General features: G+C 45.7%; 1 protein-coding gene and 1 pseudogene across 2 annotated transcripts in view; both read right to left on the minus strand.

Annotated features, from left to right (window-relative positions):
- LOC113427945 (DLA class II histocompatibility antigen, DR-1 beta chain-like) overlaps positions 1 to 12,323 on the minus strand; it is a 318,237-nt pseudogene that overhangs the window by 117,380 nt on the left and 188,534 nt on the right. The gene's annotated exons all lie outside the window — the stretch shown is intronic.
- LOC113429744 (uncharacterized) overlaps positions 1,229 to 12,323 on the minus strand; it is a 32,302-nt gene continuing 21,207 nt past the window's right edge. The window contains 7 exon segments of the mRNA XM_087958846.1: positions 1,229 to 2,367; positions 2,369 to 4,785; positions 8,227 to 8,356; positions 9,807 to 9,874; positions 9,991 to 10,105; positions 10,364 to 10,974; positions 11,334 to 11,424. Of these exon segments, the coding sequence (XP_087814972.1) occupies positions 2,206 to 2,367; positions 2,369 to 4,785; positions 8,227 to 8,356; positions 9,807 to 9,874; positions 9,991 to 10,105; positions 10,364 to 10,974; positions 11,334 to 11,424 (3,594 nt within the window). The 3' untranslated portion in view covers positions 1,229 to 2,205.

A 12,323-nucleotide genomic window follows, 5' to 3' on the forward strand; every position in this document is an offset into this window, starting at 1 on the left:
GATCCCGGTCTAATGTGGGGCCCGGAAGGTCCCACTCCCACCCAGTCACCGGTGGGGGGATGAGGGGGGGGTCCGACTGCGTCTCATATGCCTTCCCGCGACCCCCCTCCCCTCCACAGTCACCAGGAAGGGAAGACGGCGACCCCTTTGTCCCCCCTGGGCAAAGTGAGCTGAGGGAGGGAGCGGAGACCACGCGGAGATGGAGGCTTCTCAGGCTCCCGCTTCTCTTGCTTCGACCCCTTTCCCTATTACGGGGGTCTCAGCCCCTTTCTTCCCCCCAGGAGCACTGACGGCCCTTCCCAGCACCTCTCCTCTCCCCCCCCCCCGCCCAGCCCCCTCCTAACCGGGGGTTCCTTCCCCCCTTCGCTTCCGGGGATCCGGCCCAGCGCCCCCACCAGCAGCACCAGGGGGAGCCCGGCAAAAGCCATGGATGCCGCCCCACAAGCGCCCCCAAAGAGAGGGGAGGAAGGCGGAATCGGGGGCGGGGGTCTGAATTGGGGGGAGGGGCGTTTTTCTCTAACTTCGGGATTGGGAGGGTTCATGAAAGCGGAAAGACCAATGAGAATCCTCCCTTGTTGCAGCGTCATCGGTCTCCGGGCAGAGTCTCCCTTGAGTTCACCCGATGGCTGAGGGAGTTCGGCGCAGAGAGCGAAGCGGGGAAAGTGGGAGGGGGGTCTTTTCAGTCTTGTGGGGCCGCAGGTCAAGTGGGGGTTCAGGCCAGCCGTGGAGGGGAGTGGGGCTTCCTTTTGCCCTCCCCCCAGTCCGGCGTGGAGTGGGGCTGCGGTAGTTGAGAGAAGGGGAGGCGCAGCACCACAGCCAGCGAGGAATTGGAGCTCTCTTGACCGGTTGACCGATGGTACCGGTCCGCGGAACAAGTCCTACCGGGCCGCTGGTTGCTGGGCCGGTACCGGGCCGCGGCATAAAAAGGTTGGGGATCACTGCCCTAATTGTTAATAGTACTTAGTTCTATAATGCTGAAGAACATTCAACTTATTTCTAATTTAAAGCAGGGATCTAATCTGGTTGCCACTCAAAGGACAACATTTCAGGTGTGGGTGGTTGTTTTTCATAAGCCCATTTCCACCTGGGATTAGCTAAAAAAAGGCAGTTGGCTTTACAAAGTGAAAGTCCTGACTATTTGTTTGAACAAGAAATGCACATTCTGGATGAGAAAAAATATTTCAGCAAGAAAATGGATGGAGCATTTTTAAAATCAGTGGAAATTGAAAAGGTTCAATTTGGCATTTTATTGAAAGCAACTTCAACTCGTATAGATTACTTTTAGTAGGGAAACAGACTATCAGATGGCATGAATCATTTTTATGGCCCAACCCAACCCCAAACTTACCGAATTTTAGACAAAAATGTACTGATAACATTTGGGGGTTCAAATTTGATGGGATGGGAGTTGCCAGAGAGATATTTTAATTCACTTCTGGATCCACTAGTGAATCGGAAGAATATTTTTCTTTTCTTTTAAAGGTCCCCCAGAGACAAAACTTTCTCCTTCTGTCCATCCAGGAATTGAGGGAACCCTGGTGCCTGAAGTCCTAAGCCCGGTACAAGGCTTTGGCGACTGGCGCCCTATCCGCACTTTTGGCTCAAGCAGGAGATCCTATACCATTTCAGGATCTATTGATATTCCTATAGGATCTCTTTCAGACAAGTGTCTATCCAGTCTCTTCTTAAAAATGTCCAGTGATGAAGCAACCGCAATGTCTGAAGGAAAGCTGTTCCACTGGTTAATCGACTTCAGTGTAAGGAAAATTTTCGTTAATTCGAAGTTGCTTCTCTCCTTGATTATTTTACATGCATTGTTTCTTGTCCTTCCCTCTGGTGCTTTGGAAAATAAATTGACCCCCTCCTCTTTGTGGCAGCCTCTCAAGTACTGGAATACTTCTATCAGGTCACTCTCCTAATCCTTTTCTGCAGACTAGCCTCCCCCAAGTCCTGCAACCGTATGTTTCAGTCTTCAGGCCTTTAATCCTCTTAGCTGCTCTTCTTTGCACTTTCTCCAAAGTCTAAATATCTTTTTTGTTTTTGTTTTTTTCATTTTAGATTCAACATTGTCTCATTTGGATCAGAAAGGCACAATATGCACACACATACAAATGTATGGAAACATGGTGGGTCAGTGGTTAGAATGCAGTACTACAGGCTAATTGCCCACAGCCAAGAGTTCAATCCTTAACAGCTCATGGTTGATTAAGTTTTTCCTCCTTTTGAGGTTGCTAAAATGAGGACCCAGAAGTGGCTATTGCTGTATAGTTTCTTCCGAGCGTGAATCCTTTTATAGGAAGTAAGATGACCATTCTGAGCAAAACTCTTTCCACACTCCATGCATTTAAATGGCTCCTCCCCTGTGTGGCTTCTTTTACGGGAAATAAGAGTGTATCTTTTTGTGGCTTCTAAGGCTACTGCTCCGAGCAAAGGTCTTTCCACATTCCATGCATTCATATGGTTTTTCTCCTGTGTGGATCATTCTGTGCCTTTTAAGATCACTGTCCTGAGCAAAGGTCTTTCCACACTCCATGCATTTATATGGTTTCTCTCCTGAGTGGATCTTATTGTGCCTTTTAAGGTGACTGCCCCGAGCAAAGGTCTTTCCACACTCCACGCATTTATATGGCTTCTCTCCTGTGTGGATCTTTTTGTCCCTTTTAAGATCACAGTCTTGAGCAAAGGTCTTTCCATACTCCATACATTTAAATGGTTTCTCTCCTGTGTGGATCATCTTATGGGAAATAAGATGACGTCTTTGAGCAAAGGTCTTTCCACACTCCATACATTTAAATGGTTTCTCCCCTGTATGGATCATCTTATGGGAAATAAGAGGACCCCTTTGAGCAAAAGTCTTTCCACACTCCATGCATTTAAATGGTTTTTCTCCTGAGTGGATCTTATTGTGCCTTTTAAGGTGACTGTCCTGAGCAAAGGTCTTTCCACACTCCATGCATTTATACGGTTTCTCTCCTGAGTGGATCTTATTGTGCCTTTTAAGGTGACTGTCCTGAGCAAAGGTCTTTCCACACTCCATACATTTAAATGGTTTCTCTCCTGTGTGGATCATCTTATGGGAAATAAGATTACGTCTTTGAGCAAAGGCCTTTCCACATTCCATGCATTTAAATGGTTTCTCCCCTGTATGGATCATCTTATGGGAAATAAGATTACCCCTTTGAGCAAAAGTCTTTCCACACTCCATGCATTTAAATGGTTTCTCTCCTGTGTGGATCATCTTATGGGAAATAAGATTACGTCTTTGAGCAAAGGCCTTTCCACATTCCATGCATTTAAATGGTTTCTCCCCTGTATGGATCATCTTATGGGAAATAAGATTACCCCTTTGAGCAAAAGTCTTTCCACACTCCATGCATTTAAATGGTTTTTCTCCTGTGTGGATCTTTTTGTGCTTTCGAAGAACACTGCTCCGAGCAAAGGTCTTTCCACACTCCATGCATTTAAATGGTTTCTCCCCTATGTGGATCATCATATGGGAAATAAGATTATGTTTTTGAGCAAAGGTCTTTCCACACTCTATGCATGCATTTAAATGGTTTCTCCCCTATGTATGGATCATCTTATGGGAAATAAGATTACCCCTTTGAGCAAAGGTCTTTCCACACTCCATGCATTTGAATGGCTTCTCTCCTGTGTGGACCATCTTATGGGAAATAAGTATACGTCTATAAGCAAAGGTCTTTCCACACTCCATGCATTTATACGGCTTCTCCCCTGTATGGCTCATCTTATGTAAAATAAGATGACTTCTTTGAACAAATGTCATTCCACAATCCATGCATTTATATGGTTTCTCCCCTGTGTGGATTCTTTCATGGATAGTAAGTGTATTGCTATGAGCGAAGGTCTTTCCACACACCATGCATTTATAGGGTTTCTCTCCTGTGTGAATCTTTTTGTGGGTTCTAAGTCCATTGTCATGAGCAAACATCTTTCCACATTCCATGCATTTATATGGTTTCACACCTGTGTGGATCCTTTCATGGATAATAAGTGTATTGCTATGAGCAAAGGTCCTTCCACACTCCATGCATTTATAGGCTTTCTCCCCTGTGTGGATCCTTTCATGGATAGTAAGTGTATTGCTATGAGCAAAGGCCTTTCCACAGTCCATGCATTTATAGGGTTTCTCTCCTGTGTGGATTATCTTATGGGAAATAAGATGACTTCTCCGAGCAAAGGTCTTTCCACACTCCGTGCATTTATAAGGTTTCTCTCCTGTGTGGATCCTTTTATGATAAGTAAGTGTACTGCTATGAGCAAAGGTCTTTCCACACTCTATGCATTCATATGGTTTCTCCCCTGTGTGGATCGTTTTATGGATAGTAAGTTGCCTGCTTGTTCTAAAACATTTTCCACAATCCAAACATCTATAAAGCTTCTCTTTTGTGTCAATCACTTTTTGAGATGTAAGGAAGTTATTTCCAAGAGAAAGAATTAAAGTCCCATTGTAATTCTCTCCATTGTGTCTTCCTATAGCACCTTCTCCTTTGTTTTGGGTTAAATATTGTTCATTTACTTGTACTTCAGCTTTGATTAGGTTCACACTTTTTCCAGTATATTTTTTCCTTATTTTCTCTTGTTGTGCAAGAAAGTCTTGCATTGGAGCTTCACTGGAAGATGAGCTTTCCTGATTCCAATTCTTTGACTGGTTTCTCTCATGGCTTTCTAATTCCATTTGAATTCCAAACTTCTCCATTCTTTCTTTAGCACTGATCACTTGGAACAGTTCCCAGGAATCTTGATTCTCCTGCCCATTATTACCTTCAAAGCAAAAGGGAGATGAAAATGATAACAAGGTTAGAGAAAAATATCAAAGTGTAGAAAGTCAAGTGAATTTCATTCTGAATTTCTCCGAAATTCCATTAGGTTGTATGTTTGCATGCCTACAGTAGTGTTATATAGACATGATGATTTCTATGTTCATGAGTCAAGAACGCTTTGAAAATATCTAAAAAATATCTCTTTCCTTGCAATGATCTATAGAAATGCAAATCTCACTCAGAGTATGTTTTGAGTTAAGGAATAATCAGGGGAAACATCCAAGAAGGGATTAGGAGAAAACTTAAGATTTATTGGGGTGGGTTAATTTTAGCAGAGACCTGTGAGAAATGAAACAATTTTGAAACAAGCTCCTTCTTCTCCGGTGTACCTTGGAGCAGCTGCTCCATGGTGTCCATCTGGCGGGCAGGACCCCCATTCTGTCTGTTCCTTGATCCCAGCGATGAGATTTTAGAGGTAAATCCCTTCCTGAAGACTCCCATTGCCTTGTAAACACTCTTCAAACTGAGACTGGAAAGGTTGGCATGCTTCAAGAATGGCTATTTTGCTGCCCCAAGGTCCCATCAGCTTGCAAGGACTCTTTGGCTAGATCTGGTGCAGGCGTCAGTTTCCATAGAACAGAGGCCTAAAGTACTTTAGTAGGAGATCATACAAGACCAGTAGTGCAAGATCACAGGCTACTAATCTTGTGTGATCTCGCACTACGGTACTTTAGGCCTGTGTTCTTTTAAGAACCAGGCATGATATTCCCCTCTGAAAAAAAAATCGGGGCCGGCCAAAAGAGTCCCCCCCACCGCGCGCCAAGAAATCGCTGCCCAGCTCCCTTTTCCTGCCGCTCAGCGAGCTCTGCTCGCACCGCCCGGGCTCCGCTCAGGTATCCGGCTGGGGCTGTCAGGAGTTGCTACCGCCGGCGCGGCTCCAGTCCCGCGTTGCCTCGGGAAGGGAAAGGCAAAACCAGGAGCCGCTGCTGCCGTTGCCTTTCCCTTCCTGAGACAACGCGGGACTGGAGCCACGCAGAGCCGCGCCAGCAACTCCTGACTCGGGGCTTCCGAGTGGAGGGGAAGGAGGAGAAGAAGGGGGGGGAAGGGGGGCGATTCCCAAAAATATCGGAATTCCGATTTTAATCGGAAGAATATCATGTCTGAAGAACTGAGGACTTCATAAGATCCAGGGCAAAAGTCTTTGAAAATAAAGAGGGGACTGGGTCTCAAGTACTTGGGGGAAGGCTGGTTGTAACTTGGAACGGTCTCTAAATGAACTGTCGTAACTTGAGGATTACCTGTACCCTAGGATGCTCTGAGTCACACTGCATGAGACCTTTGTTCTTGAATTGAATTGGGAGAATGCTCTGCCATGAGCTGAGCCTGAAAGTTCTGTTCTCACACAATTTGGGGAGGTTCCAGTGGACAAATGACAACACATTCATCTCACATGACCTCCAGAGGACACATAAAAGCACACCTTGTTTTTTTCAGCCTCCATAGAGAAGTTCAAATAGAAATGGAAAAATACAGATAAGATATGGAACAGAAAGCATCTAAGCAAAGAGACAATGACTCTTTCCTTCCTTGGAGCACGAGAAAGCCAGATAACAGATAATCAGAGTTAGAACAGATCTTGTAGGTCATCTATTCCAGTGGTCGCCAACAGGTGGGCCGTGGCTCACTGGTGGTCCGTGAGAAAATTTTGGTGGTCCGGAGAGAAATGTCACCCCCAGAGGTCCCCCGAAAGCAATTAATCCAGGCTGCCCGGAAACACAAGTTTGCACCACTCACATGCCCCGCAGAACCCTCCCAGCAATATCATTCCTTACCTTGCCATCAAATTTGCCTGCTAAGTTGCTATTTTTCCTTTTTTTTTTTCTTCCAACCATCAGCTGTTCTGCTGTGCCGGGAGATTTATATTAGCTACAAAGAAGGAAATCATTGCATTTCTTTCTTTCTAGCTAATCTTTAGATCTTCGGCTCTGCTTTTAAGCAAAGCCGAACCTTCCTTAGGACAGAAGTTTCTATGATTCAGTGCAGGTAGCCGATGGCAGAATCGTAGATCTCCGAGTGAATCTGTGATTCTGTGAGCAACTCAATCTCCCTGCCTGCTTTGCCTGATTTTGGGTAAAAGTTGCTTTTTTAAAAAAAATATCAATATTTACATACATGGTGTATTGTGAGTTAATTTTGTGAGTTTGCTTGCAAGCAAATTTTATGTGACAGACACAGTGTCAGCTATGGAATTCATCACTGCCACATAGTTGGAGAAAATGGGAGGGAGGTGATGTTAATTGAGTAGATCTTAATAGATATATAGCCAATGGAAGAAAGATAGATCTCTGAATCTGTGATTCTGTGTGCAACTCAATCTGCCTGCCTGCTTTGCCTAATTTTGGGAAAAGTTTTTTTTAATTAAAAAAAATCATATTTACATAAATATTTATAATATTTACATACAAGCCATGTGCAGGCAGTCACATGACCACCAAGCCACACCCACAAATTAGGCCCCGCCCAAGAACCGATTGGTAAGAAATTTGAATCCCACCCCTGCCTCTAGGCCAGACAAGGAATAATGGATGGAAACTGAACAAGGAGAGATTCAACCTGGAAATAAGGAGAAACTTTCTGACAGTGAAAACAATCAACATCTTGGCCTCAGAAGTTGTGGAAGCGCCATCACTTGAGACTTTTAAGAAGAAATTGGACTGCCATTTGTCAGAAATGTGTAGGGTCTCCCGCTTGGGCGGGGGGTTGGACTAGATGACCCACAAGGTCCCTTCCAACTCTGATTATCTGTTATCTGCCTGTGTGTGTGTGTGAGAGAGAGTGGGGGGGTGTTAGATCAGATCTCTCTCTCTTACTCCCACCAACACCAGCAAGCCACCATCAGTCAAAATTGATATTAGTGGTCCCCAGGATTTAAAATTATAAGTTTGGTGGTCACTCAGATCCAAAAGGTTGGCGACCCCTGATCTAGTCCAATCCCCAGCTCAAGCGGGACACCCTACACCATTTCTGACAAATGGTAGTCCAATCTCTTCTTGAAAGTCTCAAGTGATGGCGCTCCCACAACTTCTGAGAGCAAGGTGTTCCATTGGTTGATTGTTCTCACTGTCAGCAAGTTTCTCCTTATTTCCAGGTTAAATCTCTCCTTGTTCAGTTTCCATCCATTGTTCCTTGTCTGGCCTACAGGCTCTTTAGAAAATAGATTGACCACTTCCTCTCTGTGGCAACCCTTCAAATATTGGAAGACTGCTATGATATCCCCCTGGTCCTTCTCTTCACTAGACTAGCCAAGCCCAGTTCCTGTAACCATTCTTCGTATGTTCCTTTCCTTCTCCCTCCCAGGAGACAATATCCGATTAGTGGTTTTTTTTAAATAAAAAAACTAACGATAATCTCTCTTCTTGATTGGGGAGTAGAAAACTCTTACCCAGAGAGACCACGTTCCTATGGTTTTCAAGCATGACTTCCGAATGCAGCGCTTTCTGGTCAGGTTCCAGCTGAGACCATTCCTCCTCAGAGAAATACACAGCCACCTCCTCAAAGGACAGAAGACCCTCCTGGACATGGAAAAAAGAACAAAAGAGGAGGATTTGCAAGATCTGTTCATCTTCATCATTGATTTAGACAAGAGGACAGAAGAGGAATGTGTCAAATTTGCAGGCAAGACCAAATTGATAGGAATACCAACACTCCAGAAGATAAGCTTGAGATATAGAAGGATCGACAGATTGGGCTCCGTGAAACAAAACGAAATCAACAGAAATGTAAGGTTCTACATTTAGGAAAAAAAATCGCACGTGCATAGAATAGGTGATAAATGGCTCAACAGTAAGAGCAACAGGGATCTTGGAGACCTAGTGGACAACCACTTTAACATGAGTCAGCACTATGCTAGGAGATAACCACCTTTTACTACAAGGCAGATATGCAAAGGATTGGCCATCAAAGAAGAACTTTGTCACAAATATGAGTTATGAGGATACTTGATGAACCAATAAATGTTCTTTGTTATGGACGACTTGTTGAGTTATTTCTCTGCATCTGTCCAGTTTATAAATCCACCTCTGTACAGGATACAGAAAAAGGGGGTTGGACTAGAAGACCTCCAAGATCCCTACCAACTCTGTTATTCCGTTCCATTGTTCCCAAATTCCCAAAGCAGAGATATGCACTAAGTTAAATGGCTGGGGGTCACACAAGTCCTAATTTTAGGTGAGAAAATGGGCAAATCTGAAACTTGCTTTCAGTGAAGAAATATTTGGGGAAGTTTTATCAAGTTGATTGATTCTGCAAAACCTTCAGTGCCTTTCAGTAAAGTAATCCCACTTCTGGATCAAATGATCTATCGCTCTATCATTGATTGACTCAATAGTCTGAGCCATTGGCTGAAAGGAAGAAAACAAAGAAGAGAAAATTCCCTGGGAAAGTCCTTTCGCAGGCTTTGCAGAGCAGGAATGTTTGATCTCCTATTCGAGGCACAAATCAGAGGATTGGAAATTATTTTGGAAGCCAAAAGTACCATGATTACATCCTCAACACGGCAACTCCTTTTGGACTTTAATAGTCTGCTTTATTTTTTAATACGATTTGCTTATTTTTGAACTACAGGTTATAAATAAAGCTTTTTGAAAATGGTAATGTGGCAACGTATTTATTTATTTTTCATTAGCCTTGCACAATTCTGAGTCAAAGAGTTACCCCCAAAAATGGGTCTCTAGCAGTTCCTGCCACTGTAATGATACATTTATTCCTATTTATGGAAGGACTTTTTAAAAATTGCTTCTTCTAAACTACAAGTTGGAGGAGAACTTAGCAGAACAAGATAACCAGAGGGAACCTATGCTGGCTGACAGCAACTTGAACCTGCTATTCTGCTCTCCGTGTTGTGGAAGAACACAAAAATAATCCAGGCCAAACAAGGGTGGGAATAGACGGAGAGAGCCCTCTGCACACCCACTTTACTTCGTGAAGGGAGTTTTCAAATCTAATCTCTTTTCCCTTTCTTACTTGATTTGGAGGTTCAACCACTGTCTGATCTCCGTCATAAAAACCAGAAAGCTTCATTCTTTGTTTCTCTGTAAGGAATAAATAATTTAAAAATGTATAATTAACAAAATAGGAGGAGGTGTTCTATAGGAGAGTAGAGAGAGGGAAGGGAAGACAGATGGGGAATCGGAGGATCTTCCATTACCTACTGAGGTGTTCTGACTTTGGTCTTCCCAAGGGATCCTCCGGAAAAATAGCTCCTGAGGGGGATTTGATGGGTTCTTCTTTCCCTCAGGATCTCTGATCTCCACAGTGCAGCACTTCAAATAGGAGGAAGGAAGGAAGAAGCAGAATTAATGTAGGTCACACAACACAAAGTAGATTCTTCTATTCGGAACACAACCTCAAAGCCCCCAATATCCATCCGTGTGGCTGAGTAAGAAAACAGTGGAACAATGTCCTACAAAAACTGGAGAATTGGCTCATATTATGAACGTGGGAGAAGTTTGGGAAGGAGGGGTGAAGCATTCAAACACTCTCTCTATTTATTCCCTCCCGAGCTCCCTAAAGACTCCCACCTGCTGCTGGAGCTGCTCCTTCTGCTCCTCTGCCTGGCTCAGGAGGAAGCCTTCCGCCAGGGCCACCGCCTGGGAGCTGCTCTCTGCTCCACACTCCCGCACCCAGCCCTCCATCTCTGGGGGCAGGAGAGCCAGGAGCCGCTCCAGAACCACCAGGTCCAGCATCTGGGCTTTGCTGTGCTTTCCTGGCCTCAGCCATCGGCTGCACAAGTCATGGAGTCTGCTGCAAAGTCCTCGAGGACCCTCAGCCTCCCGATATTGGAAGGAGGTCCAGTGTGGAACTTCTGAAGGGAGGAAGGTTCCCTCCTGCAGGACCTTCTGCCAGGTTCTGGTCCAGCTCTCCCCACAGCCGCCAGGCTGAAGAGTCATGAGGCCTTTTCCGCTCCCCTCCTTGGCCAAAGGGGGTGTCTCCATCCTTCCTCTCTCCGGCAGAGCAGCTCCAAAGGGCTCCAGGGACTCTGGGGGGTCTCCAGGGGACTCTTCCTTCACGGGACCATTTCTGGGGCCGCAGGACAGATCCCTGCTGGTCCTCCTGCTCCCTCCCTTCCTTCTTTCCTCCACAGAGAAAGTCCTGGCTTGCAAAGGCTGCCGAGGGCTCCGAGGTTCCGGATCTGGGAGGGAGAGAAAAAACAACGCCCAGGATCAGAAAGGGGGATTCAGCCCCTGGACCCCCTTTTCCAAACCTGCCCGGAGCTCCAAGCGGCTCGTCCAGCCGCAGGGGAAGCCCCCCCGCCCCCCGCGAGCACGGCCGGGAAGCTGGCAGTTGGAGAGGCCGCCTCGTCTCGCTTCTCTCCCCCTCCGGAGAGAGGACCGGGGGCCCCCGGGGAGCCCGGTGCGAATCCTGCCTCTTCCTCCTCACTCAGCTTCTCTCCTTTCCTGCTGGGCCTCCACCAGCCTCGCCCTCCCCTCACTTGGCATGGAGAGGGCGTCTGTGGGGCATGGGACCCGGGAAGAGCCCACCCCCTCTCACCCGGTGCACGTCTGGATGTCTCTCTGCCAGACTCTCCCGCACCCTCTCTGCCTCCTGCGACGCCCCAGTTGAGGACAGGGAGTGCGGCACCCTAGAGAGGCAAGGCTCAGTGATGTCACTTCCTTCACCGCCTCCTCCTCCTCCTCCTCCTCTGGGAAGGCAGCCGTGACTTTCGCCCTCCAATGGCCCAGTGGGGAAGTGCCTGGAATATTCCCTTCGGCGGAGGGCGCCCTCTGGTGGACTTGGGGCAAAGGGCCAGGAAGGTAGAAAGGGCGGGAAAATGGAGCGCATGGGAGGGAGCGGGGATGATGGGCTTGGGAGTAGCGGGAAAGGCTATTACAAATCTACAATGCTATTACAAATCTAGGACTGGAACAACTAGTAACCAACAACACTAGACTAAACAACTGCCTCGATCTCATCTTCTGCAATAGTTTGAATTTAATTTACGCAATACAAACTAAAGAACCCTTTTCCAGTAGTGACCACAATATGATTGACTTTTGTCTCAACATACGTCCACACAAAAATCACAATGATGTCATCCCTAATTGTAACGTCAAAAAAGGCAACTATGATCTTATAGATAACGATCTCTCATCCCTCGATTGGCAATCTCTATTCACTGGATGCAATACTGTTGAAGACCATTACAACATTTTTTTACTTGAAGTCAAAAGAGTCATCAAACTATATGTTCCAACAACAACTCCAAAAACAAAACAAAAAAGCAGATTACCCATATCAATAAGGAAACTTCAATCCAAAAAGAGATCACTCTGGCGGAAAAACAAATCTGGTCACGTTGCTAATTTCAAAAACCGATACAAAAATTTATGCCACCAGATAAAGACCGAATGCACCAAATATCACATTAAACAAGAGGAAAACCTTCTAAGCACCAATTCCACCCGTGCTTTTTACAATTTTGTAAACAACAAACTAAAAGACTCAAGGTCCATCCCTCCCTTGATAGGACCTGATGGTAAA

Source organism: Notechis scutatus, chromosome 2, assembly GCF_049901735.1.
Source record: "Notechis scutatus isolate UNSWTSFEM ecotype Mainland chromosome 2, rNotScu1.2, whole genome shotgun sequence".
Lineage (NCBI taxonomy): Eukaryota > Metazoa > Chordata > Lepidosauria > Squamata > Elapidae > Notechis > Notechis scutatus.